Here is a 22772-nt window from a genome sequence, read left to right as displayed (position 1 = left end):
CCCAGGCCTGTGCTCTTTTCACTAGGCCACTCTGCATCCCTAGGTTAGACCACTGGGAAGGCGGACAAAAAGTCCTGGGTTCTAATTCTGGTCCAGGTCATGACTTTCTAGGTGACCTTGGAGAAGTCACCAACTCCCGGGCCTGTTTCCCCAACAGGGAAATGCAGCTCATACCTTCTCTCCCCTAAATGTTAGAATTGTGAGAATAAATAAGCCGATGCTTTATAAAACCCGGGAGAATGGTTACTTATTTTTAAATGGCGCTTTGTTGAACCCTGGGTGGGGACAATGTGTGAGTGACAAAAAGGTGTGGGGCGTTGCAGGGGGAGGGGGCAGTGTGATGAAGACAGTGCCCGGTTTGCCAAGAGCAATGAGAGGATGGGTGTGATGGGTGTGGATTCCATTTGGGTTTTTCCAACTGGAATTCCTATGGATCCATTCAGCGGGTCCATAGTCACAAGGTCAGTCAGTCAATCATATTTATAGCACTTACTGTGGTGCACAGCACTGTGCTAAGTGCTGAGGAGACGACAACATAACAATATAACGGACACATTCCCTGCCCACACTGAGCTTACAGTTTACAGGGGGAGACAGACAATAATATAAATACAATTACAGACATGGACATAAGGGCTGTGGGGTTGGCGGTGGGGGATGAATAAGGGCAGCAAGTACAGAAGGAAGTGCGAGAAGAGGAAAGGAGGCCTTAGTCAGGGAAGGCCTCTTGGAGGAGATGGGCCTTCAATAAGGCTTTGAAGATGGGGAGAGGAGTTCTCTGTCAGATATTAAGAGGGAAGGTGTTCCAGGCTAGGGGCAGGACTTGGGCGAGAGTTGGGCGAACTGGTAAAAGTAGGCCAGCTGTGGCTTTGATGACAGGATTGCCACCAGGGAGGTTGGGGCAGGGGGCGGTCCTCAGGCTGGTAAATGCACAAGGCCTTCTGGACCGGAAGTGCAGTGGAACAGCAAACCGTGAGCACGTGGGATCCTCTGGGATGTAGAATTGCAGAACGCTCAAGGCGGCCTATCGACTACTAGAGCTACGGGTCCTGTTTGACCCAACGATCACTGATCGGGGTGTGGGGAACAGGTGAACATTTGTAGGAAAGAACAGGAGCATGCGAATGAAAGCACCTCCAAAATCTTCTTCCTAGACTCCTCCTCATTCCCTCCTTATTTTTATTCTCTGCGGGACCTTTCAAATCATTCCCTAGGCCAAGGGTCAGACACTACTTCCTTGGTACCCTGCCCCATGTCTTGGCTTTCGCTAAGGCACCTTAAGTGCTTCCTAAACTGAAGCAATCTTTCTCCATGGAATAAGCTGATCTCACGTGGAAGCAAACCCAGATTCCTCCCTGGCAGAGCATCCAGCAGGCAAGAGGACCGCGACATCCAAAGAGCCAGTCAAGCCAAGAATACGCAATCCTGATCAGGAAACGAAGAACCGGAGAGGTAGACCCAAGGTGGGTTCCGGGAGCCAAGGCTGAAATTATGCGGCTCTCATGTTGCCCCAGGGGATCCCGAACAAACCTACTGGTAATGGTCTCCTGCTCCCTGGGCCCCACACCTTTACTCTGGTTTCCCACTCTGCTTCCCTGGGAGTCACGCAGTAAAGACAAACTTTCCGCCTACGGCCCATGGTAGGCCCGTAACGTCATCTCTTAAAACAGAGAGGGCAATGAGAGGGCAAGAGCGAACGAGCGAGAAAGAGAGCACGGGAGAGTGCGAGAGCGTGAGAGCGGTGGAAGCATGAAGACAGCACGAGACCGTGAGTGTGTGAGAGCATGAGAGGAGAGCACGAGAGCACAAGAGAGAGCACGAGAGAGAGAGAGAGAGCACAAGAGAGGTCTCCCGCTCAAAGTGTAAGGGAAAAGCTGTTCATGCCACCTCAAGTCCTCACCACACTCTTGCATGAGGAACCAGAAAGATAGCTGGGTATCCAGACAACAAGGAAGCCTTCCCAGGTTCATCTCTGGGCACCTGCCTGTATTCTCCACTCCCCACAACACATCATCCACTCATACACAATCAATCAGTCAATCCGGCATATTTATTGAGCGCTTACTATGTGCAGAGCACCGTACTAAGCGCTTGGGAGAGTATAAAACTACAGAATTAGCAGACACGTTCTCTGCCACAGCAAGCTTACAGTCTAGAGGGGGAGACAGGCATTAATATGACTAAGTAATTTATAAACTATAATCACAAATATATATATATAGATGTATATACACATATAAAATTAGTAATTTACAAAGGCAAAAACTTAAGTTTCCCTCCAATTACTGATGCATATTTACAATTTACTGTGTGTGTATACACGCGTGGGCACACAAATACACTCATCCTCTCACAGCTTCCCCAAACCAGTGGGAGACACTGAGATTGTAGGTCTCTGCGCACTTGCACACTCTGCGCACGCATCTACCCAGGGTCCTTCACCAGCCTTTCTGCCCCTGGCTCCCCGCCCACACGGAGGGACCCCATCCCTCCCGGCCTCCCTCCCTCCTCCAACTTGCCGGGCACCACCAGCCGCCCCCAGCCCCGCCACCAGTGGAGGTTTGCACTTACTGTAGCCCATGCCTTGCAGAAAATATTTAAAGGCTTCTGTCAGTTTCCCAGGCTGTGGGAGGGGAAGAGACACACTTGCGTTAGAGCCAGCTGAGCCCCTGGTCACTGGGGTCCAGAGATAGCTTACAGCCCCTCCTGCAACTTCACCCAAGAACAGCTCCTTGGGGAGGCTGATGAGCTGATGGGATGTCCACTGCCTCTCCCTTCCCCTGCCTGTCCCAGAAGGCAGACACCCTTTTTTCATGGTATCCGTTAAGTGCTTATTATGTGCAGGGTGCTGGGGTAGACACAAGCTAATCAGGTTGGATACGGTCCGAGGCCCATATGGGACTCACAGTCTTAATCCCCATTTTACAGAGGAAGTAACTGAGGCCCAGAGAAGGGAAGACACCTGCCCCGAGGCCACACGGACCCGGGGACTAGAACCCAGGTCCTTCGGACTCCCAGGTCCGTGCTCTATCCGTCAGGCTGAGCGACTTCTCCGCCCGAGAGGCCATCCTCATCTGCATCCTGGAGCTGAGGAATCACCACACAGAGCAGAGGCACGTGGTGAAGGAGGGGAGCTGGGTGGAAGGGGAAGACGCAGGGATTTGGGAGCCCTGCTTCTCATCTATCTCTCTAGGGGAGGGGGAAAAGTTCTCACCTGTGTGACCTGTGGGAGTCCACCGGAGTCAGCCATCTGCAGGGAGAGAAATCGCAGTTAGACATGGAGCCCGGGCTTGTCCCGGAGACAGGCGGAGAGCCACACCCTGGACTCCTGGGCTGCTTGGCCAACCAGACTGTCTTCCCTTCCAATCTGGCGGAGGGGGCACAGAACCTTGGGCATGCCCTGAGTCCCCAGTCCTTCTGGGGCCCGGCTAAATCCCTGCCTTGATTTTGGCTTTAACAGCCCCGGAATGAACGTGCAGATGCCCTAAGGGATGCTGCTCTCACTTGGGCCTCCCTCTCCCCTCCGGTGAGAGCTGCTGCCTGCCTAAGGCCTGGTCGCCTGGGTTCCAGCGGAGGCCCGCTCTCTCTTCGTAAACGCCGTCAGTGTTAGAACCCGGAGCCCAGTGCCCTAATGATGGCACTGGAGACCCAATGGACGCTAGCAGCTTGAGGTGAGGGCAGTGGTGGAAACATGGTCGGGCAGAGGGGCTCTGCCAAGCTTCCCAACCCTTTAGTCGGACCAAGGGAGGGAAGAGAGGGCCCCTGGTTATGTGAGACTTGGGCGGGGGGCGAGGAGGGTGGTGATGTTACCTTTAAGAAGGTGGTGTTGGTTGGATCCAGTTTGGAGTTACACTCAACCTGGGAATAATGACAGCATTCTTTCAGAAGCTCCAGAAACAAAGCAGAATTGCCACCTCATACTTGTGTGGCTTAGGAACTCCTCTAATGATTATAATGGCAATATCTGTTCAGTGCTTACTATGTGCCAAGTACTACACGAAACACTGGGGAAGCACAACATCATCAGGTCAGACCCCATCCCATGTAGGGCTCAGAGTCTAAGGAGGGAGAAGTGGTGCTGAATCCTCATTTTACAGATGAGGAAACTGAGGCCCAGAGAAGTTAAGCGACTTGCCCGAGGTGGCAAAGCCGGCACGTGGCAGAGCCGGGATTAGAATTCAGGTCCTGTTTCCACGGCCATGCTGCTTCCCTGCTTCTGGGATAGAGGAAGGGAAGCTCCCGGAGAGTTCTCGCAATCAGGGTCGGGAGGGAGGGTAAGATTAAAAGTGACTGGGGGCTGGGCGGGGGAGGGCAGCCTAGAAAGAGAGACATGAGAGCAAAAAAGAGCGTGCAACAAGGAAGAGACAGCAAAAGAGAGAGACAGAGAGACAGGGTCGTAAGGAAAGGTTTTCCAATGGCAGAACCTTTTGGGGTTGGAGGAAGCGAGCAGACTGGAGGCCCTGAGAAGAGCAGGTAGGGGAACGGAAAGAACAAAGATACTGGGCCGCTTTGGGCGCTATAAAGAAGTGTGTTAAAAATCTTAGGATATCAGAGGCCGGGCTCTAAACTGACAACAGACTGTGTCAGGGGTCTCAGAGGACCTTTCCCCGAAGGGCCTGAAAGCATCTCACCGAGAGGCTTTCCGTATTCGGAGTCGGGCAGTGACGGTACCTGAGCACACAGAGGCAAAGAGCTGTGGCAGCAGGGGCTGACCCTGGAAATCCTGACTACCGATAGCACCTACGCTGCTCCCTCCAGGTCCGGAGCTTCGGTCCGGCCGGGTGGCTCCTTAGCCCCGGGTTCTCAGGAGGGCGGGCGTTAACCCGGCCTTTACTCACCACCCCGTCCTCTGCAGGAGCGTTGTCTCCCACCACCAGCATCACGGGACAACTGGAGACATGGAGAGGAGAGATGATCAGCCAGCGGGCCCAGACAGGGCAGGGGCGGGGGCGGGCAGGGACACTTACCGAAGAGTCTTGGCATTAGGGACGGTTCCAGGTCTGTTTATGTCCAGATCTCTGCGGCTGGGAGAGAGAAGGGGAAAAGGGGCTGGAGATGGGGCTGTGGGAAGGCGGGGGCTGCCTGAATGTAGGCAGAGACCCGGCCACTATGGAACCCGTGGGCACATGCCGACCGACTCTGTGCCGAGCAGTCCCTACACTGGAGGAGAAGGGTTTCCCCCCAGTCCCCATCCAGGTCCCAGGAGGATCAGCTGGCTACTTGACGCCATTTGACTCAAAACTTCTCCTTCCCTCGCTGCCCAACTGCCAAGGCAGGGGAGAAGGTTTGACCGTCCAGCAATGGTTTGCCGGGGATTCCCGGGCCCTGAGTTCTGCAGCTGAATCCGCCGGTGTACGTGTGTGGGGCAGAGTTCAGAAGGGTCTCACTGTGGCTTTAGGGGCCAAGACGCAAACACCCCCAAGAAGCCCAACCCCATAAAGGGCTGAGGATCTCCATAAGGGGAGGTCAGGGTCTCGAACCAAACACCCTGTGGAATGCCGAGGTAGGGAGGGCCATGCTGCAGGCCACCTTGCTTCTGCCGGCCCTCCCGTGGTTCCTTGGGAGCCCTGGACCCTTCACCCGGGACTCAGGATTGGGACGAGTGCTCCCCAGTGCCCCGTGCCGCCCGTCCTGACCTGTTGTACATGTTCCAGAAGAGCTGCAGGTTGAACTGATTCACCACGTTGCCAATCTGCTGCCGGTAGCTCTGCACCAACTCCGTGTTGTTCACCAGCTCCTCCTGGGTGCCGAGCGGGAGAACAGAGGGACCCAACGATCAGGGCTGAGCCCAGCTCAAGACTCAGGCTTCGGTGGCCCTGGCTCCTAGGCACGGGGTCCCGGTTCTCCCAGAGCTAAGTTGGGTGTCCTCTTAACTCTGCCAGAGTCTGGCTGGCCTCGGGTTACTACCTTCTCTCCCTTTCCCATCCTCGGTGCCTGCCAAAGCTGCCCAGCTTGGGGGAAAGGAGGGAAGAGAAGGAGCGAAGTAGGCTGGAGGAGTTTCCCACTAACGCCAGCCTCTCTAGCAGGGAGAGGATCGGTTTCTCCTCGGGCGGCATAAATTATCCCTCGAGGCCCCATAATGGGAGAAGGACCCCTTGATGAGCTGGCAGGGCCCCCCCAGACCCTATTATAACAAGACTATGGTGGGGAGAGTCTCTGACCTAGGGGGTGGTGAAAGCATCTGGCCTCGCAGCCCCATGAATCCCAACACAGTGAGCCAACCAGCGTACCCTACCCCATTCCTGGGAATCTCTTTCCTAAAAAGATAATTTGGCATCTCAGTGGTCGGGAGGAACTGAAGACCTGGAACACCAGCTCTTTCCTAGCCTGCTCCTCTCCATCAATCACATTTATTGCGTGCTTACTCTGTGCTGAGCACTGTACTGGCAGTTGGGAGAGTACAGTATAACAATGTTATAACAGAGTTGGTAGACACATTCCCTGACCACAACGAGCTTACGGTCTACAGGACTCCCTCCCTCCTTGGCCCGAATACCCAGAAGCCTCCCGCGCTTACCTGGCTGAACAGGTGAGACAAGACGGTGTCAGGTAAGGTGCTGGTCAAGCCAGAGAGCTGCGATTGAAAAAAGAGGATCTTGATGAGGTGGGGCTGGGAATGACCAGAAGTGTCCCGCGGGACCTGAGGCCACCGGCCACCCCGTCCCCATCCCGCACCCGCTCCCTCAGCCCCAGGGCTCTCACCTTTGTGGCAGCCCAGTCGATCCAGCCCTTGCCATTGGGGTCAATGTTCATCAGGACCAGCCCCTCCACTAGGTCAGGGAAGATCAACTACAACCAAAAAGGCAAAATTAGTCAAGGATCGATGAGAGCCAGGGGACGCTTGCAGACCGGGGAGCTCCAGGCTGAGGGCCCAAGGGTACGGATGGGCCCCATTAAGAAGGCCGATCGTCCAGAGCTTGGCACAGAGTAAGCGCTTAACAAATACCATGATTACGATTATTCTTATTTTGCTCAGGAAACATTCACTGGTGGCTCAGCAGGAGGACCTGAAGAAGAGGCTGTGCCTGTGGTTTCTGTACGAGTGTGCGTTCTGAGGTACCTTCAGCTCCTCACTTCCAGGCCTAGGGAAACAGGTCGTCCAGAGATACCCCAAGAAGTTGGATTTGTCACTTGGGGGCCTGATGCTGACGGCTGCCATAATCCAGTGATACAGGACTGTGAGCCCTATATGGGATAGGGACTGTGTCCAACCTGATTAACTTGTTTTTACCTCAGTATTTAGAACAGTGCTTGGCACATAATTATAATTATTATTACTAAGACATTCTTGCCTCTAAGCCTTTGTTCTGGGCAACCCCGCCACACGTTCTTTGTTCTCTTGTCCACAGCGTGCTCCCACTTCCCTTCCTAAAACCCACCGATTGGCCAGCTGGGGAGCAGGTCCTGGCTTAGGTCTGGTTCTCTGTCAGGAGTTACCTCTCCTCCAGTTAAAACGAAGAGACGACATTTACCCTCCCACCTCCTCTTTCCCATCCCTTTGTCCGATGGGTTCAGAGATCCCCGTCCAGGTCGCTCACCGCAAACTTGGCCAGGACGTAGGCTCCGGCTCCGACCCCGATGCCGATCACGTACTTGAACCTGGAGGAGAGTCCAGAGAGACCCACATTACATTCCTCTGGCGGTCAAAGATAGGAGAACCAATCCACCAATTGTATTTATTGAGCCCTTACTGTGTGCGGAGCACCATATTAAGCGCTTGGGAGAGTAAAGTACACCAGAGTTGGTAGATATGTTCCCTGCCCACAGTGAGCTTACAGCCTAGTGTGGGAGATGGACATTAATATAAAAATAAATAAATTACGGATATGTACTTAAGGGCTGTGGGGCTGAAGGAGGGGTAAATAAAGGCTGTAAATCCAAGAGCCAGATCTCTGGGTCTGAGGGTCCGAGCCCCATAGCTTTCCAACAATCAAAGGGTGAGCAGGGAGCAAAGGTGGACACAGATGGGGAAAGTCGATGACACTGGCCCAAGAAAATGACAGGGGAGGACTGAGATGGATTAAGCACCATCTGTTACAGATGCTGCTCAGTGGATTGAAAGTAACCAGTGGAGCTCTCTGCTCCCTTAGTCTCTGAGAACAATTCAGGGCGATGCTGCTTTCCACATCCAAGCTGATCTTGGATTTAGGGAGAATTCTTAAAAGTATGATGTTTTAGAATGGAAAAAAAATAGTCTTGCAAAGAATCACACACTCCCTCTCATTCCCTCATCTCCTTTTACTCTGCGCTCCTGGACCTTCACATGCATGTGCCCAGTCTCTCGGGGTTGTGGCTGCTTGATTATTTGCTCTGTTCCATCTTAAATACCTTCCACTTTAAAAAAAATCCTTACAGGATGGGGGAGGGATCTTGACGAAAGTGAGTGATCCTTTTGTTTGCCTGTCACCCTTGATGCCCAGGAGGGAGTGGGGCTTTCTCTTTCTGTCACTCTCTTTCTTTCCCTTCTTAGGCAGGATGGAGGCAACACTCCATTAGTGGACCAGCTTCGCTTCAAAGGTCCTGGGGAGGGGGTGGTGGAGGGCCAGGGGCAGGTAGGGAGAAGGCATTCAGAGTGCTCCACTTGTCATGTCTCGAATCTCAGGCAATCCTTCATTTTCCCGTGCTAAAAGTCATTCCCGACGTGTCTAGTTTGGGAGCCATCAGGCATTCTTAACTAGGGAGTGAAGGCCTGGGGGCCTGGGCCCAGAGACTCACCCGAAGTGCTGTATCACGCTGGGCAGCATGGCGGCCAACTGCTCCATGGAGGGAAACTGGTACCTGAAAGAGAGGGAGTCTGGCTGAGGGGGATCCGGGATAGGAAGAAGGGGGGTCCTCTTCGGCCAGCCCCGGATCGGGGAGACCCTGCTATTGACCTCCACCCTGTCGGGGGTCTTGCTCCTTGGACCGGCCCCGGAAGGTTGGCGGATAGAGAGAGTTCACTGGGCAAGAGGGGGCTGCTCAGGAGGATGGCGTTCTGAGCTGAAGGGGAGTCTCCAGGGAGGGCACTCGCCACTTACCCCTGGGGAAACTGTGAGGCCCCGACTTGCTGCCCTGGTGCGTCCACGTGGCACACCACAAAGTGCTTGGTGATCTCCTGCATGTCCTCCAAGTTGAAGAAGGTGTTGAAGCACAGCTTATCTGCAGAGGGGAGAGCGTTGAACCGGGCAGGATGCCTTGAAACCCCAGCCCGTCACGTTAGAGGTCGGTTCCCTCAAGACCCAGAAGGTGGTACTTCAGATGAGCGGACAGATACGGAAGTCCATCACAGCTCCACAACTTCCATCCCATCCTCATCACCTCCGTTGGACCTTGGACCATCTATTCCCTGACCTTGAACATCCTCTGACCCCAAATCCTCCCACCATCCACTCTCACCTCTTGCTGGCTGGGCCGGCTGTGTCTCGATGACCCAAAACAATGTGCTGGGCTCTGCCCAGACCCTCTAGGTTACTGTGGGGAATTCTGGGTCTTAGAGAGGGGTAGGAAGGTGGGAAGTTCTGACTCCTGACTTTCATGGAGACTGAAAATTTATGATACAGGCAGCTCAGGGACCTGTGAAACTTCTTTTGGTGGGCCCGGCCACGGGAGGTGTAAAGGAGGAGGCCGGGAATAGCACTCCCGGGTACTTGGCTCCACTCTTAACCCACTGCGTGATCTTTCTATCTCCATTAGTCTCCTCAATTCCCCTCCTCCAACCTACCTCCTGATCTCTATAATTAGGAAAATAGGTTCTATAGCACCTCCCGCTCCCCTCCCTTCCTCTCTTCCCTGTTTTCCTCCTCCCTCTCTCCTCCTTCTGTCCTCTCTACTTCTTCCCTTCCTCCCTCATCCCTCTACCACCCAACCTCATATACGGTGAGGATTGCTACCCCATGACCCTGGGATTCCCGGCCTGCGTTAGACGAGACCTTAACTGCCCCGTTTCCCTGAAGTCCACGAGCCAGCTGGGTTAGACAACAAAACTCTCTCTCCATCCTTCTCCCCCTCCCTCCCTCTCTCTCCCCTTCTTTGTTTGTGACTGCTAGAATCTGTTCTTGTCCCTACAGGATTGGGGGTCGGTGGTGGGACTCTCAAGAATACATTCATTCTTTTTGTTTTGGCCTTCTGTCAGAAAAGGAATCTGGGCAGCAAACCAGAACGTGTCCAGGCCTCCAAATAAGCCAGGAGGACAGACAGGGGAGGGAGGGAGAGGGGGAGGGAAGGAGGACTGGCTGAGCTGACCTGCTGGGCTTTCCAAGTGCCTCTCTCTGGCTCCGGGCTAGGCAGCTCCAGTTTCCATTTCCATCTCAATGAGGAGCAGAGACCCCCAGGGCCTGGGGGCTTGGCTCCTTGAAGACTTAAAGGAAGCAGTGTGTGGCAGGGTATGGGGGAGCTTCCTGGTTCCTGGCACTTATCCCCGTCTCTTTAGTTTCTAGTTCCCCTTTTCTCCCATAGTTTGGCCCAGCAGGAGCGACCTAGTTTCCCACCTACCCATTCTGTTCTGTTCCAGGACTCAGGCCTGGGTCTGATCATGTGGGATACTAACCTTGGATTGGGGTGGGGGTGAGGGGGCCGCTGGGGCTCCTTGACAGCTGTGGGTGGCCCATCTGGGCCAAGGGCACGGGTTAGCTTGAAGTCAATTGAGGGATCAAGGGGATAATGATAATTAATGATAATTATGGTACTTGTTAGTGCTTACTATGTGCCAAGCACTGCTCTAAGCGCTGGAGTAGATAGAAGTTAATCGGGCTGGACGCTGTCCCTGTCCCACATGGGGCTCACAGTCTTAATCCCCATTTTACAGAGGAGGTAACTGAGGCCCAGAGAAGCTAAGTGACCTGCCCGAGGTCACACAGAAGACATGTGGCGGAGTTGGAATTACAACGCAGATCCTTCCGACGCCCAGGCCCGTGCTCTATCCATTAAGCCACGCTACTTCTCCTAAGGTTGGAAATGTGGCTCAAAGGATGGAAAAGAGAGTCCAGGAGGCACAAGCCTGGATCTTTCAGAATATAAATGGCACCGAAAGTGTCAGCCAAGAGAGGGCAACGTCAACTAGTGGAAAACTTTTGGGCGGAGAGGAAGACGACCTTTCTTTCCACAGGTCTGTCCTTATATGCTGTGTGGCCTTAGGCTGGTCCCTAAACATCTCTGGTCTCCAGTTCGTCATCTAAAAAACTGAGACTAATATCTGATTGTCCGACAGCTCCTTGGGCGGCTAAGCAAATTTCTTATCTTATTTTCAAAATCCAGGGACTCAAGGAGTCAAGAAAGTGAGCTAAACCATTTCTCTAAGCCCCAGATAGGAAAATGGGGCTGAAACAGTGAGGGATAAGGAGCCCCTCGTGGGACAAGCATTGCGTCAGACTTGATTATCTTGCTTCTTCCCCAGGGCTTAAATATGGTGCACAGCACATAGTGAGCACTCGAATACCACAGTCACTGGTATCACTCCGCCTCCCCCACGATCCACAGTTGCTTCCTTGGAGTGGTATGTGCCAATCCTTAAGAGATGGAGAAACTGTTGGGATTAATGGTTCAGTAGCCAGGTTGGAAGAGGACTCAGGTCAGTTCCCCAGGCACAGTTCTTCCCCTTCATTTACACTAGCGGGAGAAGTAGCCAGAGCCAACAATCCACTGCTGTCTGCTCAGTGGGGGATCAGCAAGGGAGAGGGGGAAGAGGGGAGAGAGGGCAGAAAGGGGATAAAGGGGAGAGGGAAAGAGGGGGACAGAGGACAGAGAAGGAGAAACGAAAGAATCATCTCAGCCCACAGAGGCTACCTGTACCCTGGCCGCTAGAGGATCTGTACAGAGCAGACGGCCTGGACCCTTCTGGCTCAGGGCATGATGCCATGGGCTGCACTTTTAGGTTTTCAGTGGTATTTGTTAATTGCTTACTATGTACCAGGCACTGTACTAAGTGCCGGGGTAGATACGATATAATCAGGTTAGGCACAGTCCACGTCCCACAGGAGCTCACAGTCTTAATTCTCAGTTTAAGGATGAGGAAACGGAGGCCCAGAGACACGAAGTGACTTGCCCCAGGTCACAGAGCAGACAAGGGGCGGAGCCGGGATTCGAACTTACGGTTGAGTCCCACATCATGGTAGGTGAGGATGGCAGGGCGGTTCCCCTTCGGGGAGCCCCGGATCACCACGTGGAGAAGCCCATAGGGGGTCTCGATGTCATGCTCCTGAAAAAGGGGAGTAAATGGTTACAATTCATCTCTGTCCAGTGGCTTCTCACACTGGAACATGTGCTGCCCACACCCCATCTAGAAACATCCCTGTCCCTCGAGCCCCTTTCCCAGGAATGTTTCTGCAAAAGAACAGCTCTTTCCCTCTCTGAGGGAATGGGCAGCCCCGGGAATGGGGCTGTGATGGCCCCGGCACTGAGGAATAACATTCGACCGAGCTGAGGGTCCGACGAAAGCAGATAAAAGAAGCCAGCGTCATTGATGGAAATGATGCCACAGACTCTGAACTTGGATTCCAATCAGGTATCATGTTTTCAATCCAAACATTCTGGGTAATTTTATCACAAAATCCAGGTAATGTACGGTTATTGCCTAAAGCCTAGGCAGTAATCAGTCAAACGACAGTGTTTCCTGAGCACCTACTATATGATGAGCACTGAACAAAGCACTTAGTAGACTGGATCCCTGCCCTCAAGAAGCTTGCCAACTAGCAGAGGAGACAGACGCTAAAATAAATTCCGGGTAGAGGGGAGCAAAGTATTTCATTCATTCATTCATTCAATAGTATTTACTGAGCGCTTCCTATGTGCAAAGCACTGTACTAAGCACTTGGAATGTACAAATCGGCAACAGATAGAGACAGTCCCTGCCCTTTGACGGGTTTAAGGTCTAATCGGGGGAGACAGGCAGACAAGAACAATGGCAATAAATAGAGTCAAGGGGAAGAACATCTCATAAAAACAATGGCAAATAAATAGAATCAGGGTGATGTACATCTCATTAAACAAAATAAATAGGGTGATGAAGATATATACAGTTGAGCGGACGAGTACGGTGCTGAGGGGGTGGGACGGGAGAGGGGGAGGAGGAGAGGGAAAGGGGGGAGAAGAGGGTTTAGCTGCGGAGAGGTGAAGGGGGGGTAGAGGGAGCAGAGGGAAAAAGGGGGAGCTCAGTCTGGGAAGGCCTCTTGGAGGAGGTGAGCTTGAAGTAGGGATTTGAAGAGGGGAAAAGAATTAGATTGTATTTAACCACTTTAGGACATTATTATAACCTGAAAAATAAATTGACAAGCAACATGCCCTAGTGAATAGAGCACGAGTCTGTAAGTCAGAAGGACCTGAGTTTTAATCCTGGCCCCACTACTTGTTTGCTGTGTGACCTTGGGCGAGTCACCTCAACTTCACTGTGCCTCAGTTCCCTTATCTGGAAAATGTGGATTGAGACTGTGAGACCCATGTGGAACATGGACTGGGCCCAACCTGATCATCTTACTTCTGGGCCCATCCTAAACGGTAATGCTTACTATGTGCCAGACACTGTACTAAACACTTAACAGACCTCACAAAATTTAAAAAAAGAATTAACCAGCATAGTTCCACCATTCCAAGATACAAGAAATACAAAACATATGCATTCATAAGTTAATAGGTTCCCTCAGTTCTCCTACAAGGAAGGGGTTCTGTTCTTGAACAGAAAACCCATGGAAAACCCATATAAGCCCACGAACGTCAACCAGACTCGTGCGCCGGCCCACAATCCTTTCTTCTGACATCGTGTCGGATGGTGCGTCAACTGAAGGGTGTTCCCTTAACTCCGCGACAGCATTCTATCCGGAAGGAGTGGTCGAAATTCACGTCGTGGGAGAACTGAGCGACTCCGATGCCCAAACAGGTGTAGGTCCCATCGGGGCACTCTCTTGGGGAAAGACTCTTTGGAGAAATAGAATTTGTCTAAACTCTGGGGCCAGGACTGGCCAGAGTGCAACGATTGGGAGCTGATTGTTCTCAACCGGTTTGGAGCACGCTCCCAAGTTGGGCTCCTCGTGGTGAACCAGTGAGCCGTGCAGCCAGCGGGGGTCGGCCCCATCCAGCTGACTCCAGTCTTTGGGGTTTCATCTGAGGATCCAATGAGGAACGGAGCCTTTCTACTCCCTGAGCTCCCAGAATCAGTTTGTTAGGGAGGTGAATGACGACTAGGGCAAGCGAGCCGTGCTGAATGAATGGTAATGAGAGGCAGCTCCTCAGTGCCCTAAGAGGATTGCCTCATCTTCCCGTCATACCACTAGTGGAACTCTGGCAGCCCTGGGATCCATGTTCCCTCACTCAAAACTGCTGCCCAGGCCCAGACTCCTTTTGGTCACACAGACTCTTGGCAGGAACACACAGCACCTGCTCCTGACGTGTATTTTCTTCCCCCACTTCTTTGTCCAAATCCGACATTTGGAGCACAGCATTTGCCTTGGGCAATATCACTCTTGGATAGCCACACTTCTTAGCGCTCGTGGTGTTAGAGTGACCCCAATTTCATCTTCCTCTCATTAAAATATGTTCCCTGAAGGTGGAGAAGGCTCTCTCTTGCGGCCTCAATCAGTCTCTCGAGCCCAGGACACCTTGGCTGTCCTTCACCTCTGTGTCCTGGGCCGCTGGCCACAGTACCACGTCACTCCTGTGGGTAACAGGCACGGAACACCAAACCATGAGCCCAGAATCTGATTTACTACTAGTAGTAATGGTATTTCTGTGGGCCTATAGAATGTAATGTGCTGTACTAAGTACTTGGGAAGTACAACCACAGCAGAAGATAAGTTTTTTGCCCACAAGGAACTTACTGGGAGAGTACAATAGAGCAAGTAGAAATGATCTCTGCCCTCAAGGAGCTTACAGTCTGAGAGGAAAACTAAATTAAATTGAATGTTCAATCGAATCACGTATATACACAATTCATTCAATAGTATTTATTGAGCGCTTACTATGTGCAGAGCACTGTACTAAGCGCTTGGAATGAACAAGTCGGCAACAGATAGAGACAGTCCCTTCCGTTTGACGGGCTTACAGTCTAATCGGATAATGTTGGTATTTGTTAAGCGCTTACTAGGTGCCGAGCACTATTCTAAGCGCTGGGGGAGATACAGGGTAATCAGGTTGTCCCTCGTGGGGCTCACACACTTTTAATCCTTATTTTACAAATGAGGGAACTGAGGCACAGAGAAGTTAAGTGACTTGCCCACAGTCACACAGCTGACAAGTGGCAGAGCTGGGAGTCGAAAAGTGGGTGAGGATGGTCTAAATGAATAAAGTGCAAGAGGTGGCTTGAAGGGTTGATAAGATTTTGGGGTACTTATTATTAGGATAGGGGAGACTTGATCACTTTTATGGTATTTGTCAAATAATAATAATAATAATGGTATTTGTTAAGCACTTATCACGTGCCAAGCACTGTTCAAAGTGCAGGGGTAGATAGAAGGTTATCAGGTTGCCCCACGTGGGGTTCACAGTCTTAATCCCCATTTTCCAGATGAGGTAACTGAGGCACAGAGAAGTTAAGTGACTTGCCCTATGTCACACAGCAGACTAGTGGCAAAGTGAGGATTAGAACCCACAACTTCTGACTCCCAAGCCCTTGCTCTTTCCACTAAGCTACGCTGATTCTCATTTATCAAGCACTGTTCTACAAATCAGTCAGGTTGGACACAGTCCCTGTTCCACATGGGGCTCACAGTCTACGTCAGAAGGAGAACAGCTTGAGGAAACTGAGGCACAGAGTAGTTAAGTGACTTGCTCAAGGTCATTCAGCAGGCAAGTGGCAAAGCCGGGATTAAAATCCTGGTCTCCTGACTCCCAAGCCATTCTCTTCCACTAGGCCACACTGCCTCCCTGCACTGTTTGTTGGGGGGAGTGGAATGGGTTGAGGTCTGGCAGATTTGGGAAAGGAAGAAGTTCCAGGCCCTGGGGACAACCTGAGCAGGGGGGTCAGAAGTGAGAAAGAAAAGAGTGGGGCGCAGCCAGGGGGTAGCCATGGGAGGAGAGAAGAATGCGAGTAGGGGAGTGTGAGGAGGTGAGGAGAATTGATAAGTGTGGTGGAGATAGTGGTAGAGAGTCTTGAAGCAGAACTAATAGTGGTCGGATTTATTAAGCGCTTGCCACGCGCCCACCACTGTACGACGCACTCGAAGAAAATACACTGGTGAGAATTCCACATGATCCTTGTCCCTCTAGGGGCCCACAATCTAAGAAATCAATGGGAGAGTCTTTGCTTGCCAATCCTCTAGACTGTAAGCTCATTGTGGGCAGGGAATGTGTCTGTTTATTGTTATATTGTACTCTCCCCAGCGCTTAGTACAGTGCTCTGCACCCACTAAGTGCTCAATAAATGTGACTGAATGAATGGAGAGTTTGAGGTGAAGGTTGAGAGGTTTCAGGGTGATGAGTTGGGCACTAATGTAGAGTAAGGACCGCAGAGGGATGGGAGATGGAGAGAGGCTGGAGAGGACCAAAGACCAGTGAGAAATCCAGTCACAGTCATGATCTCATGAGCAGTCGAACCACGGCAGTGGCTGTACGAGGAGAGAGGAAGGGGTGCTTCAGCTAGATGTTTTTGAGGAGAAAAAAAATCAGCAGGTTTTAGCAGTAGATTGGGTGTGAGAGCAAAATGACAGCAATGAGTCAGGGATGATACCGAAGGTTTTTCGGTGGCATTTGTTAAATGTTTACTATGTGCCATGTACTGTTTCACACGTTGGGGTAGATACATGCTAATCAGTTTGGACACAGTCCGTGTTCCATATGGGGCTCACAGTCTTCATCCCCATTTTACAGATGAGGGAACTGAGGCACAGAGAAGTGAAGTTACTCGCCCAAGGTTGTGGGCTTGAGTCTCAGGGAGGATGGCGGTGTTGCCATTCAAGACGGGGAAAGTAGGAGGAGGGGAGAGTTTAAGAGGTAAGATGAGAAACTCAGTGTCTGACACATTGAGCCTGAGGTGTTGGCAGGCCACTGAAGTGGAGATTTCCTGGAGGTGAGAGGAGATGGAGGATTGGATGAGGCGGAAAGAGCAGGCCTAGAGAGGTAGATTTGTGAGTTATCGGCATAGAAATAGTAGCTGAAGTCTTTCAAGTGGATGAGTTCCTCAGGAGTCAGTTTTTGCTTTTTTTTAATGGTATTTGTTAAGTGCTTACTATGTGCCAGGCACTCTTCTAAATGCTGGGGCAGAGACAAGATTATCAGTTGGACACAGTCCATGTGCCACATGGGGCTCACAGTTTTAATCCCCATTTTACAGGTGAGGTAACTGAGGCACAGAGGAGTGAAGTGACTTGCCCAAGGTCACACAGCAGACAAGTGGTGGATCTGGGAGTAGATCCCAGGTCTTTCGACTCCCAGACCCAGGCTCTTTCCGCTAGGCCTCGCTGTTTCTCAGTGGAGAGGGATCAGGGCTAGGGACCAGCCCAGGCCTTGTAGGATTCCCACTGTTAAGGGATGAAGCGAGGAAGAGGAGCAGGAGAAAGAAACAATTTGAAGAGGTATGCTGTCCCCCTACTGAGTCAGGAAAACCAAGGCCGGCTAGTGCTCCACGGAGAAAGGAGAATGAGGAGTAGCATGGCCTAGTGGCTAGAGAACAGGGACTGGATGTCAGAATAATGTGGGTTCTAATACCGGTTGGCCACGTGTCCGCTATGTGACCTGAGACAAGTCACTTCACCTCTCTGGGCCTCAGTGGCTCAGCGGTAAAATGGGGATTAAGACTTTGAGACATGGACTGTGTCCTTCCTGATTAGCTGGTATCTACCCCAGGGCTTAGAACAGTGCCTGGCACACAGTAAGGGCCTAAACTCCATAAAAAAAAAAGAGGAAAGCCCCGCTGAACTTGGCTATGAGGAGAGCTCTGGTGACTTTGGAGAGCGTGTTCCCGGTGGAGTGAAGAAGGTAAAAACCTGATCGAAATGGGTTGAGAAGGGAGTTGGTGTGGAGAGGAAATGAAGGATGTATGCAATCCTTTCAAGGAGTTTGGACAGGAAGGGGAGAAGCGAGATGGGGTCAAAGCTGGAAAGGACTGAGGGATCCAGAGAGGGTTTTATGAGTAGGGAGACTTGATGTGTTTGAAGGCAGAGGGGAAGGAAACACCGGAGAGACGGTGAGAGGTTGGAGGTCGAGGTGAGGGAGGGGAGGAGGGTGAGAGCTTTTAAGAGACCAGGGGGAACGGAGTCAGAGGTAGATGGGGTAGAGTTGTACAGCAGGTGGGAGCTCTTCTCAAGAGACACAGCTGGGAAGGAGGAGGAAATGGGTAGGGTTAGCGGGTAAACACACAAGAGTCCAGGGTATAAAATGCAGATACACTAGAATCCAGAATCATTCTGGAATATAGGAGATTTGGGAAGAGCCAAGGTAGCATACTCCCCTGAAAAGGAGCCTGCAAAAGGGCTAAAAGGGAAATGGAAGCTTTTTTTTTTTAAGGTGTTTGCTAAGTGTATGCTATGTGCCAGGCCCTGGACTAAGCACTGGGGTAGATACAAGCTAATCAAGTTGGACACAGTCCGTGTCCACCTGGGGCTCACAGGTTTAATCCTCATTTTACAGATGAGGTCACTGAGGCCCACAGAAGTGATGTGCCCAAGGTCACGCAGCAGACAAGTGGCAGAGCCGGGACTAGAACCCAAGTCTTTCTGACTCCTGGGACCGTGCTCTTTCCACTAGGCCATCCTGCTTCTCAGCAGCTTCAACAGAAGCTTTAGCCTGTTGCTTCTGGTTGAATCTGTTCTCAAAAAGACTCTGCCAGTTGCGAGTGAAAAGAGAAAGGATGCTCTGAACCTCCCCTCCCCACAAATTTCTCTTTTGCCATCTTACCACATTAAAGAAAAATGGAGAATGAGTAGATACAGGTGTCTTCTCTGTCCACTGGGCTGCCAGAGAGACCTGATCAGGAAGGTAGAGGGTTTTTCATACACAGTTCCACTGCACGGTTTCCTCTAGAGAACCATACAAGCTTCCCCACAGCCCCGTGTCTATTGGATAGAGAATTTGACCAATTTTACTAGAGCCCTAGTTGCCAACTCTCCCTGCTACTGATCGGGTGATCTTACGACAGTCCCTTAACCTCTTTAAGTTTCAGGTTTCCCATCTGTATGCTACAGAAATCACCCCAGCTCTTCCTTATCTCCTGTTGCGAGGAAAAATGAGATAATAGCTATAAAAACACTTGAGAATTTTTAGAAAGATGCTAGAAGTACCAGAGGAATGTTTATTCCTATTTTACATGAAAGGAAACAGAGGTACGAGACGGCAATGGTAAAGCAGACCTGGGTGTGTTGCTCACCACACTCGCCGAGACCACGGAGCACTTGAAGATAGAGCTGGGAGGGGCCTCGGAGCACCTCGAGAAAGAGCCGGGGCTAGACCTACGATGGAGAAGGTGGGCAGGTTGGAGTCAAAGGCCCTTGGGCTCCTTGATGCAGCTCCTTCGCGGGCCCCTCTGCCCTTGAGAAGTCAGCTGGACCTTCAGACACCTGAGCCAGGGCCAACAAAGTCCTTCAGACCAAAGCAACCTGCTTCCTCGGCGATGGGGCAGAGAGGCCTAGGGATATGCAGAGTGCCTCACTGTTGCCTTGGTGTCCTGTGAGACAGCCCCGTACCACGGGGGCAGTAGGCCAGAAAATCTCTGGGATCCCAGCTTCCGAAAGACCCCGCTCCCGATCCTTTTTCTGGGAAGTAGGGGAAAGTGGAGATGGAAAGGGGGCTTAACCCAGCCCGAGGAGAAGGGTAGGAAATTCTCAAACGTTCGTCCCGCCCCAGCCGTGCTGCCTGCCCCACCCCATCATCTCTGCCCAGTTCCTCCGGGCCGCGGGATAGAGACTGACCCTGAGTCTGTCGACTGCCCAGGGAGTTAGGGGCTTGGTTCGGTACCCTGCTGATGTGTGTGGTGACTCTGCCTCCCGTCCGAGATACCCGGCTCCCCTCAGACCTGTGCCTGCTCACCCGAGTTGGCCTTGGCCGGCCTGGGATGGGTTGTTGGAAGCAATTTCTACTGAAGGGGAGAAGGAATCGCTCATCTCCGCAATGCGCTTCTCTTGGCAGCTGTGAGGGAGAATCCCTGATTTGTAGCTCAGGGATGCCCGGGGCCCTGCTTCTTGTCCCCTGCCTTCTTATTTTGACCTCTATCCGGTACAGTTACCAGCTGAATACTGGGTCTGACTGAAGGACAAGCCTCCCGTGGAGGGAGCTATAGCTGGGAGACTGTTGAGAAGCTGTGTAGCAACGGGCCTGGCAGTCAGAAGGACCTGGGTTCTAATTCCAGCTCCACCACTTGTCTGCCGTGTGACCTTGGGCAAATCACTTCACTTCCTCTGTTCCCTCATCTATAAAATGGGGATTAAGACTGTGTCCAATCTGATTTGCTCATATCCACCCCAACACTTAGTACAGTACCTGGCACATAGTAAGTGCTTAACGAATACCACAATTATCATTATTATTAATGATATCAGTAGGGATCATTATTAATGATTATGGCCTTGCTGAAGCCTGAGACTGCCCCACTTTGGGGAGAAGCCAGGGCAGAGCTCCGTGATGGGGAATAAGGCCTACCCGGGATTAGCCTTAGCATAGTTCTCAGTCTCTAACAGGCCAGGGGTAAAAAGAAGGCAGAGACTTGGGAAACCAGGTCCTTGGGTAGTGAGAAGGACTGTGATAAACGCTCCTGTGAGGATGAAAATTGCACTGAAGGCAAGGACTCTTTCACCGATTCCCGGCTCTGGGTCAGCTCCTGCCCTGGGGCCTGAGAATACTGTGACTTTCCCCGTCTGAAATGGGGAGAATAATCCAAAAGCGCAATGGCAGTTCACATCATGCTGTGAGCAAAGGGTCCTGACCCTTCCAAACGAAGGGAGGAATGAGCTTGGGGCTTAACGCACTGGCGTTCTGAGCACTAGGGAAAAAAATACAAACCCTCCAGGAATCCACATGCCAAGGGGATAAAGAGACTTAGAAATTACAAAGGCAGGTCTACAGCACCCGGACGGAAGCTCCTTTACCACCTTGGGGAGGAAGGGGAAATGAGGGAGCAGGGGAGGGGAGAACGTCTTTCCGATCCAATCTCCCAGAGGGAGAATGACCTTCTCTCTCTCTGTTTCCAGTTCACCCTCCCTGTGTGGGAGAACTGGTAGACCCTAAGCTCACTGTGTTAACATAACTCTGTTACGTTGCTACAGTGTACTCTCCCAAGCGATTAGTACGGTGTTTTGCAAACAGTAAGTGCTCAGTAAACTTGATTGACTAGGGTCAAACCCCAAACCTCTTCTCCTGTTCTAACCTCTTTTTCTGTGGTATCCGTAAACCACTATGTGCCAGGCACTGTACAAAGTGCCGGGGAAAATACAAGCTAACCAAGTTGGACAGAGTCCATGTCCCACTTGGGGCATACGGCCTTAACCCCCATTTTATAGCGGAGGTGACCGAGGCACAGAGCGGTGACTTGCTCAAGGTCACACTGCAGACGAATGGTTGAGCCGGAATTAGAACTCCGATCCTTATAACTCCCAGGCCCGCGCCCTATCCACTAGGCCACGCTGCTTCTCCAAGGCTGTTGTCTTCGCCGGCCTATTTTCCCTAAGTGGGAATGGGTAGGGGTAAGCGTGACCTAAACCTGTCAGTAAATGGAGGCTCTGGGTGGGGATTATGCTGAGACTCGGCAACGGTTTAATGGAGCTAAAGGGTGACCAACACTTCCCCGGCGACCCCCCTGGGCTGGGTCCGGTTGGGTCGCTCCCATTGGCTCCCAGTGATGTCAGAACCCTGGCTGGGGAGCCACTCCTCCTCATGTATAATGGATGAGCTGCTGTTTCAAATGCACTGCAGGTCTGCCCCAGTCAGAGCCCTTAGCCCGGCGGGCTGGTTTTCTGGCCAGGATCTGGCTACTGGGTGTGGGGATGTGGAAGGAACGGATGCGTTCCCCTTCTTTTCTCCCTGCCTTGGTCGGGCCCGATCTCACCCTCGCCAGCCCGTGACTTTGGGATGCCCAGGACAGGGGGAACAGACTCTCCCCTTTGCTCCGTGCCCTCCTCGGCTCAATCCCCCAAGGGCAGGAAGCCGAGCGAAGGGGGAGGCCTTGGTACGGCTGAGAAAAGCAGGCTGGGCCCAAAGAGGGTGACAAGCCGGGGGGCCGTGGCGGGGCTGCCGTGTGTGGTGAAGGTCAAAGATAGGGGATCTGCTATCTTTCCCGGCAGCATTTCCGTTAATGATTCAGGGGAAGACCAACGGGGCCGCACGGCCAGGCGTGGCTGGCTGGGAACGGACACTTCATCTCACCTTGCCCAAGGGCACCGTCGAGGGCTTCCAGGGAAAGGGGCGCCCTGGCTTCTGGGATAATACTGGACTGACCCCGGCCAATCCACACAAGACCCAGGCTCGCCAGCAGACGTGCATGAACCCCCACCCTCAAAGAGCCTGGACACGCGTGATCCACGCGCTGCTGCAACCGGTACTGCAAATGCAGCATTTCCTCCCAAGGGTCTAAATGACCCAGGCGGAGGATCTAATTGGGTTGATGTTATCTGAAATCAGACTCTGTCTTTGCCCCTAACCGCTCTTTAAGGAAGAGAGGGATACGCCCCGGAGAGGCTGCCGATGCTGCTTTTGGGGACACCGCTGAGATATGCACTGGGCAAAGAGTAGCCAGGGCATCCCACTGTTGCATCTCTCCCTCCTTCCCCCAAAGAGGGGTTGGTGTTACGTGGTCCCTGAGCCTAGGCTGCTGGGGTGCTGGTGACTCTCCCCCGCCCACCCCGAAGGCCTCCAGGAGGGAGGAGTCCCCGGCTGATGGGGGGGAA

General features: G+C 52.3%; 1 protein-coding gene across 5 annotated transcripts in view; it reads right to left on the bottom strand.

Annotated features, from left to right (window-relative positions):
- NDRG4 (NDRG family member 4) overlaps positions 1–22772 on the bottom strand; it is an 81715-nt gene that overhangs the window by 5631 nt on the left and 53312 nt on the right. For all 5 annotated transcript variants that reach the window (XM_029075575.2, XM_029075574.2, XM_029075576.2 and 2 more), the window contains 12 exons: positions 12067–12172; positions 9018–9138; positions 8716–8778; positions 7539–7599; positions 6703–6789; positions 6518–6574; positions 5637–5740; positions 4968–5024; positions 4839–4890; positions 3811–3858; positions 3215–3250; positions 2572–2623 (listed from right to left, as the gene is read on the bottom strand). In XM_029075575.2, the coding sequence (XP_028931408.1) occupies positions 2572–2623; positions 3215–3250; positions 3811–3858; positions 4839–4890; positions 4968–5024; positions 5637–5740; positions 6518–6574; positions 6703–6789; positions 7539–7599; positions 8716–8778; positions 9018–9138; positions 12067–12172 (844 nt within the window). The remainder of the gene's footprint in view (positions 1–2571; positions 2624–3214; positions 3251–3810; positions 3859–4838; positions 4891–4967; positions 5025–5636; positions 5741–6517; positions 6575–6702; positions 6790–7538; positions 7600–8715; positions 8779–9017; positions 9139–12066; positions 12173–22772) is intronic.

This window comes from Ornithorhynchus anatinus, chromosome 11 (genome assembly GCF_004115215.2).
Source record: "Ornithorhynchus anatinus isolate Pmale09 chromosome 11, mOrnAna1.pri.v4, whole genome shotgun sequence".
NCBI classification, from domain to species: domain Eukaryota; kingdom Metazoa; phylum Chordata; class Mammalia; order Monotremata; family Ornithorhynchidae; genus Ornithorhynchus; species Ornithorhynchus anatinus.
Note: the sequence above shows the minus strand (reverse complement) of the source record. Positions and strands in the feature narration are given on the sequence as shown.